We start from the raw sequence: 8,297 nt of genomic DNA, 5'->3' as shown, positions 1-8,297 counted from the left end.
AACAGTGCTTTAGTGAAACTTCCTAAAAAGCATCTAAACACCTAATAAAGCGTCTTCCTTCCCCCCCCCCTCCTCCGTGGGAATGATTGTGCGGCTCTTCTGTAAAATAGTGAGGGCATTGAGGCGGTTTGGGTGGGTTCCTACCTTGAATAAATTTGTTCATCTTGGTCTGAATTTCAGAGGGAATGCATTTTCCTTGTTCCTTCTAAGGTTCATCCCAAGCTTTTCCTATAATAACCTCTCCCTTTCTATAGCCCCTTTACCCCTTCTCATTCATTTTTTCAGAAGTAAGTGGCAGATGACAGACAATTTTGGAGATAAGAGCAGGCAAAAAATATCCAAGCCATTAAGCATCAGCAGGGTTCTTCGTTTAAAACCACTAGCCTCGAGTGTACTTCACACCGCACACGAGCTCTGACTACCCAGGCAGTGCACACACAAAGGGGCCTGGGTTTTCTATTCTCCAGTGGGTTTGTTTCTCCTTCTCCTGTTTTCCTCCTGTCCCATCCTTTGTCCCTCTGACTCGATGCACATTAAGTGTAGGAGAGGGCAGGTGAGGTGAGGAAGCGGCTTGTGAGCCTGCCTGCCTGATGTGCCCGACTGCAGCCACACGGGCTTGGACCGCTTCTGGCAGGGGCTTTCCTGCTTGGAACAAAGTGGGGAGCAAGGAGGAAGCATCCCTGGAATTCGCTTGGCCAGGCTGCTGTCTACGCTCACCCAGTGGTTATTTTTGTCAGATTCCATCCTTGAGAAATTTTTGCCTTTTCTCCTATTAGAGCTTTCTATGAATTCACAAACTTAGCTGCTTATTCCACATCTTATTCCGCAGGACATGGAACAGCAGAGAAAACAGTCAGTGACTGCTTTCTAGAGCAAGAAAAAAACCCCTTAGGCTCATACAGGGCACATACATGCATTACACTCACTCTCTCGCCTGGAGGTACCAGGAGAGAGACATTTCCTAGAGAAATCCTATTTTTCTCTAGGTGTCATTGCAACTGCTGTTTGTAATCGATTAGTGACAAGAAGGTGGGTGAAAAATCACACTTTTGACAGGAAAATTTGTCTTTGATTTAAAAACTTTTGAGGGGGGTGTATTGAAAATCAAGCCATCTGGACCAGCTGGTGGCAGGTTTTAGTCAGAATTTCTTTTCAAAGGAGAGGTCATATTTTCTGTGGAGAAAAGACAAAACCCCAGCAACTTGGCATTTTTTGATCAGTCCCATCCAGCCCCACAGGGGATCAGCTGCCCTGCTTTACTGGAAACCTCCAGTATTTTTGGTTAATATTTTTCAGACTTTACCAATGCCAGGGGGTAGGAAAAGAGGGAGAAAATCACTAAAAATCCCTTATGAAGCTCCTCTTTGCCTCCAGCCCCTCTCTGCATCCTAGCCTGCCTGCCCAGCTGCCACAGGGGCCAGGGCTCAGCCACTTCTGCTCTGAACAAAGGCAGGATGGCCCCATCTCATCCTCATCCAGGCTTCCAGTACCCCTGTCCTGGTTCCACGCCTGCACTTTGGGAGGGTCAGGCAGGACAAAGCCACTGGAGGGTTGTGGTGTTTGGCTGGATTTATTTTTTTTTTAATACTATGCAACCAAACCACAAATGTTAGAAAAGAAAGCACTGATTTAAGCCAAGCTTTTATGGTTTTGTTTGTTTGTTTTTTAACTTTTCTTTTTTCTTTTTTTTTTTTTTTTGTAATTATTGCTTACATTTTGATCTGCTTCAGAATGAAAAATTATACTATTTCAACATGAAAAGGCCAAACCACAGCATTTAGAAAATGCTGAGACAGCACATTCACTTTGCCTGCTGTTGTGTTTTTCCCCTTTGAATTCCTCCCCACTTATTGTTCCAAATGCAATAGCTCAACAAACGCTCCCCGAGCCCCAGTGTCTTGGGGTACAGGTGGGATTTGCCCTTGTCTGGCTGCTCTGGAGGTCTCATCCAAAGGAATTCCCGGGGGAGGCAGGCACTGGCATCCCTGCCTGGGCAGCATGGACACCCCATGGCTTGGGAGCGCCGGTGTCAGCCCCAGGAGGGCTCCCCTTGGCCACAACTGTGGTGGGGTGCTGGGATCACCGAAGGGAGCATCTTTGCATAGCTCTCACATGTATTTCTAAGGTAACTGGGCACAGAAGTCAGTCTGGATGCTTAATTCTGTGGATAGGGACTAATTTGGGCTTCTCACTTAATGCCACCTACTGCCCAAAATGTCAGTGTATTCTTGTCTGGCTGCTCTTCCCTGAGAATGCCTGTGAACATTTACACTGCTATGAATCCAGTGTGGGTGTGTTCAGTCTCCTCCTTTGATGCAGGGACAGACTGCAATATGGGACCTGACTGTTCCACTTGGTACCTTTGAGGAAATGCCTGGTATCAGAAGAAATACTGGTGGCCAGAGAGCTTTGATGACAGACACTGTAAACCAGAGAAATTCCTCTGGGGGACAAAAAGCTGTTTGGATCTCCAGGCAAAGCTAATAAACCTATATATATATATATATCCAAATTTCATACAGGAATAGTTTAAACATTAAAATTAAGTACAGAGGGATTTGTTTGTAATATAATTAGAATTATAATTAGCATATAATTACAATGGGTGAGGGTTCCCATTTACAGCTTTAAATACATTTCTGGCTAGGCTTTCAAACCAACAGACTATTTTGGCACACAATTCTGTGGATCTCCTTTTGATCTTGCCTCTGCCCACATTTAATCCTGCTGCTCACGGTCCTGCACAAGGAGCCACTCCAGCTCCCTCAGGATCATCAGCATCCCGTATTCCAGCTTCCATCACAGAAAACCCAGACTGTAAACAGGCTTGATCCCAGGCTTTGGGAGGTGAGCCTTGAGGAAATGACAGCACTGAGACAAAATCCATGGCAATAAAATAGACAACACAACACCTGTTGATACAGCCATGGTCTTCACTTTATAGCTGAAGGGTGAGTCAAGCAATCCTGGTTCTCCATGAGACATCCCAGTGAATGCACTGCTGTAGGAACATCTTGTGGCCCAGGATTTGGAAATGAGGTACTGAAAAGGGACGGGGCTCTTAGGTAGCTATCAAGGAGACATGCCACCTCTCACGGGCAGGGACCCTCAAGGTGGGAACCCACCAGCGAACCCAGCTGGAACACTGTAAGGAGCTGCCCCAGCAAGACTCACTGGTCGTGTCCTGTCATGGCCTTTGGATGTTACTTCAGCCTTAGAACATCTGTTCTGCTGCAAGACAGGCTTGCATGGAAAAAAACCCCATGATTAATTAGCAGTTTCCCAAAAAGCATTTTCATCAGAGGCAGCAAAATAATATCTAGTGCCTCAGTGTTAAGTGAAGCCATTAAAGTTAATTGAGCAATGAGTAAAGCAGTTTAATGCCCTGGTTTTTCGTATTGGTGGCACCATGTAATCTTGGGTCTGTGGTTTTGATCCGCATCCAGGCTGCTTCCCTACTCACCTGCCTTGGTGCCTCAGCTCCTTGGTCCTCAAGGAAGCTCCTCCTACTGCATTCATGGGCAAACTGTCCCCTTTCCTTTCACCTCAGGAGAGCTGCTAGATGCTTTCAACATGGGAACTACTAGATGCATACATGTGCCTCAACTGGTCTCCCACCACCTTCAATGGTCCCTTTGCTCCCGTCTAGAAGAAATCCAAGTGCTGATTACAACTGGTTGGAGCTTTGCAGAAGCAACACACCTAGCAAGATGTAGGGTTTAGGAGCCAGCTCCCAAGCCAAAGAGACATTTTCTCACAACTGGATGGTGTGGTTGGTGGGCAGAGGCTGATGGCTGGTGGTGCAGAGGCAGATCTAGTAGAGGTAGGATCTGCAGCCCTTCTAGCCCCATCCTGCTGAGCATGAGATTGGTGAGCAAAATGCATTCCTACCAACCCACCAATGACAGCAGGCAAGAGGTGGATGCAGCCAGGGCGCATACAGTGAAGATCATGTGTTAGGGTGTTTAAGGGAAGACAGGAGGGTGTGCTGTGAATAGAGAGAGAGAGCATTTTTTCAGGAATTGGAAAAAATAAGTCCTGTTCATCATTAGCTTCAAGTTATCCACAAAACATTTGTGCACGTCAGGATTTCTGTTCAGGCAAGGCAGCATCAGATGGTGTCCTCCTGCATTTTGGGAGCTCCACCTCAATGCAGCATCTCCCCAGATGACTGCTCTACACAGGAGTCAGAGAGAGCCAGCCAGAGACAAGCCTGCATATTGCAATGCTCATGCACGTGACCTCCTCCCCAGCATTGCTGTGACAACCCAAAGGGTGACCCTGCAGCTGGAAGATGCATGGGATGCACGGCCCCAAAATGTGAACCAGGAAAACAAGGTTGTTATTGATAGTGGAACCAGGCTGGCAAGCAAACACTTACTCTGAAGGGTGTGCAAGGAGACACAGGTGCTGACTTTGTGGGTTCCTTTTGTTTATCTTTCTCTGAGGACAAAGAAACATGGAGTTTTGATGATAGGAACAGATTTGGTTGCTTCCCCTGGGATGCAGCCAATATTTGTGCTCTTTCTTTGATTTCTCCAACAGATGTTGTGAGCCTCAAAATGATTGAAGACCTGAAGGCCATGATTGACAACATCTCTCAGGAGGTTGCTCTACTGAAGGAAAAGCAAGCACTCCAGACAGGTAACAGGCTTGCTGAAGAACACATGACTTTTACTTTGAGACAGGAGCTGCTCATAAAGCGGCTGCAATTGATCCACGTCTGGGTGAGTGATGCCCAAGCACCCCACGGCAACAAGCCCACCATGGGGAGAGAGGCTGGGGATTAAAGCAGAGCGTGAGTCTCTGCAATTCCTCTGGGCTGGTGAACCTCCTTGGGCAGTTAATGACAGGAGTTGTGCAGTGGGGGGCCCCCCTCTTTATGCGCTTCCCATCTGGATATTCCTATGGTGCTAAGCCAGATGTTCTTTTTCCTTTATGAGGTGGAGGGATGGGATTTGGATTAGTTTGTGCTTTAACCAAATGCAGCTTACTCTTTTGTCAGAACCCCAGGGAAATGACGACCTGGTCTCTTCCACACGCCGTGGTACTGCCCAGGGAAGTGCACTGTGGGTCAGTCCTGCTTCATTAAACATACACAGAGAGGACAGTCCCAAAATGTCCATCTTCCAGACACGTTCCACAGTTACCCTGTGCAAACTCCACTGACATCCGCAGGAGTAGGATTTGCAAAACATGAAGCAGAAATGAGACGAAAATGCAAATTAAAGAGAATTTTCGCCTTAAAAGAAAATGAGCACAAGAAAAATCAAGGCTTTAGTTCCAAGCTCACATTCATTGAGAAGTAATTGGTTTGGATATTTATGTGCAGCTCTGATTAGGTATTGTTTGACTACAGTATCCTGAACTCTTAAGGTTTAAAGCTTAAAGAAAAACAAAATAAATTTATATCTTTAACACTAAAATCAGAGGCAAGTAGAAATTTCCTCTGAAGACCTCAAGCTATGCAAGCGCAACGCTTCTGATCTAAGCTTATTAAAAAAGACCTTTTTTTTCATCTTGCATAATTAAGAAGATCTAATTGGCATGCAGGCTTTTTCCCAAAACACTCCAACACTCAGCAGCGCTCATGACAAACAACAAATTCATTAGAGAAAGAGTAACATTGGCTGGGGAAGAACGAGGCCAGGGGAAGGGGCAGGAGGACCATGTTGCGCCTCTGCTCCATCAACAACAGAGCCCAGAAGAGTGGCAGGGGCACCCCGAAAATCCATTTCACCCAGTGATTTGCAGAAGGGAAGGGCAAGTCCCTGTGACTGTGTCCCACCCTGCGTAGGAGAGAGAGGGGCCCTTGGAATCCCTTGCTGCCAAGGGTCACTGTGCAGCCTAAGACATTAAGTTTGTAGTTTAGCTGCTGGGTGTGCTGCTGCTGCCTCTTCCTGGGCATCATTTTTAAACCGATTTCTCTTTCTGCCTTTTTATCCTGTTCACGTGGTAACCTCTCAGTTTGCCTGAAAGGCACCAAAATTCACCTAAAATGCTTCCTGGCATTTTCGGAGACCAAGACGTACCACGAGGCCAGCGAAAGCTGCATCTCCCAGGGCGGCACGCTCAGCACGCCCCAGAACGGGGAGGAGAACGACGCCCTCTACGATTACATGCGCAAGAGCATCGGCTCCGAGGCCGAGATCTGGCTGGGCCTCAACGACATGGCCACGGAGGGCAAGTGGGTCGACATGACGGGCACCCCCATCCGCTACAAGAACTGGGAGACTGAAATCACCACCCAGCCCAACGGCGGCAAGCAGGAAAACTGTGCGGCTTTGTCGGGGACCGCCATTGGCAAGTGGTTCGACAAGAGGTGCCGAGAGCAGCTGCCCTACGTCTGCCAGTTCATGATCGTGTAGCGCCGGGGCCTCCCCGCTGCCCGCCCCAGCCCGGATCTCCGCCCTGGGCAGCAGGATGATGAGTCTGTAGTCGTGTGAACGCCTCCACGTACATCCGCACACCCACGCGCACGTGTTCCGCACCCTTTGCAAAGAGAGTCGCCACGGCTCGCTGTCGGGTTATAGAGCTCTAGAGCATTTCCTTTGGCCACATCCAGCCCTGTTCGCAGCTGCACTGCTCTTCCTAAGGCACGATTTATAGATATATATATTTTTTTACACAGGGAATTTATTAGGACAGCTCAGTTGTTCCAGCAAAGAACCAGTGCAGCAGTCCAGCTGGGCATACAGCTGCCTCGGCTGCCTGGGGCTGTCACTCTGCAGTGTCCTTTCCCATTTTACTGAGCTTTCTTGGGACACCAACATAGGCAATTTCCACTTTCTTCTCTTGTTTTGCTTCCCCATAAGCCCTGGCGGCAATTTGTCAGAGTTCCATGTTCCTCACAGTGCCCCAATTCAGCCTTGTGAGCATCAAGGTCCTGTCTCAGATGGAGCTACTCCTACTTTGCATTGAGAGATGCAGCTGGGCTAATTTGGCAGGGTACCAGCTGCTCAAGGGGTTGTCCAACTAGTCAAATTACGTGTGTGAATGAATTAGCAAGTTACAGGCATGTTTGGTCCTTTTCTCACCAGCCAGAAACCAGTTTCACTGACTTCAGTGGGAGAGCAAGACCCACTGACAGATGCTTTGAAAAAACCTCCCATCAGAAGCTTTATTTATGCTGCAGTATCAAAGGTAAAGCAGGGAAGACTTGGAGCATCCTTAATCAACAATATTACTAGAAATAGAAGATGTGTGTATTACATAAATAAAATAAATGTAATACTCTTAGGGAGTATGTTGCTATATAAAAATGACTATATATTGAAAACAAGCCCAAGTGAGAACAACTCACTCCAGCAGCTTTAGGAATGACCTGACCTGTTTATATGACAGGAATCCAGATGAACCAGTCCAGTCTTCGCTGATTCTTGGCAAGTATAAATCTGCTGCGTGCTGTCTGTGCCAATATAGTCATGCCCAGCTGGAGGTCTGACCTCAGTGATTTTTTTACTGAGAAAAGGTTTAAAGTGAAAAAAAAAAAAAATTAAATTAACAGCAATGGTGGGAAAGAAGTGCAGGTCACCCTGGCAACTTAACAGAGCTTTGCTGGCTGTTGGCTAAAAGGTATCAGTGGTTCTTTGCAGTCCAGTGCTTGGAAATAACCCCTCCAGTTTGGGTCACACACCCAGCGCTTCCAGGCTGGAGGTGTCAAGACAGGATCCTGCCCATGGGACAGGTATTCCAATTTGCTGCTTTGTTTAAAAGCAGCATGGTGTTGGGTCTTCCAAGACATCAAGGCTGAGCCAAGCTGGAAACACACACGCACTCACAAATGCAGAGCGCACGCTTCTGAGATTGTCACTATTGCCAAACTCTCTGCTGTTCAAATGACTATAAAATAAAAATATCTCTATAGCTTGCTGAAGGAATGGAGTTGAGTCAGTGTGATTGGAGTGCTTTCTTCTCTTTGTCTTTCTCTTCAGAGCAGCTCCAGGGATGTGTCTGAAGGCTGGAGATAACAAAGGCAGAGGGGAAGAGCATAAAGTGAGTGCCTCCTACCCTGTAACACGCTTTATGGATGCTCCCCCTCCTGCCCTGCTATCATCCCTGTCACACAGGATATAATCCGGGAATCCCTTCATAGGCAAATAAGATTTCCTTCCTCCCCTCCCTTACTGCTGGGAAATTTCATTCTGAAATACAAGCTAACCCAGAAGGAAAGTCCCTCCTCCAGCCCTGTTTGGCAGCAATAGTGGTGGGGGAGGTGGCACCTCAGGTCCCAGCATGGAGCCAGTCCTTCCCAGCCTGCCTCCCACCTCCTCCCCAACCAGCAGAACTGCAGCAGC

At 47.5% G+C, this 8,297-nt stretch overlaps 1 protein-coding gene across 1 annotated transcript; it reads left to right on the top strand.

The window, feature by feature from the left end:
- Nucleotides 1-4,549: 4,549 nt before the first annotated feature.
- CLEC3B (C-type lectin domain family 3 member B) lies at nt 4,550-7,876 on the top strand. The gene is made up of 2 exons (XM_040068906.2): nt 4,550-4,644; nt 5,968-7,876. Exons 1-2 carry the CDS (start codon nt 4,563-4,565, stop codon nt 6,366-6,368), a joined length of 483 nt encoding a protein of 160 aa, XP_039924840.1. The 5' UTR covers nt 4,550-4,562; the 3' UTR covers nt 6,369-7,876.
- Nucleotides 7,877-8,297: the final 421 nt, after the last annotated feature.

The sequence above is a fragment of the Hirundo rustica genome, chromosome 1 (genome assembly GCF_015227805.2).
Source record: "Hirundo rustica isolate bHirRus1 chromosome 1, bHirRus1.pri.v3, whole genome shotgun sequence".
Classification (NCBI taxonomy): domain Eukaryota; kingdom Metazoa; phylum Chordata; class Aves; order Passeriformes; family Hirundinidae; genus Hirundo; species Hirundo rustica.
This window is presented reverse-complemented; position numbering and strand designations above follow the sequence as displayed.

Excerpts from the sequence above, each read along its gene's own strand:
- CLEC3B (XM_040068906.2), top strand. The coding sequence starts at position 4,563 with ATGATTGAAGACCTGAAGGCCATGATTGACAACATCTCTCAGGAGGTT. Across the intron at positions 4,645-5,967 it reads AAAGCAAGCACTCCAGACAG|TTTGCCTGAAAGGCACCAAA; the intron begins GTAACAGGCTTG and ends GTAACCTCTCAG.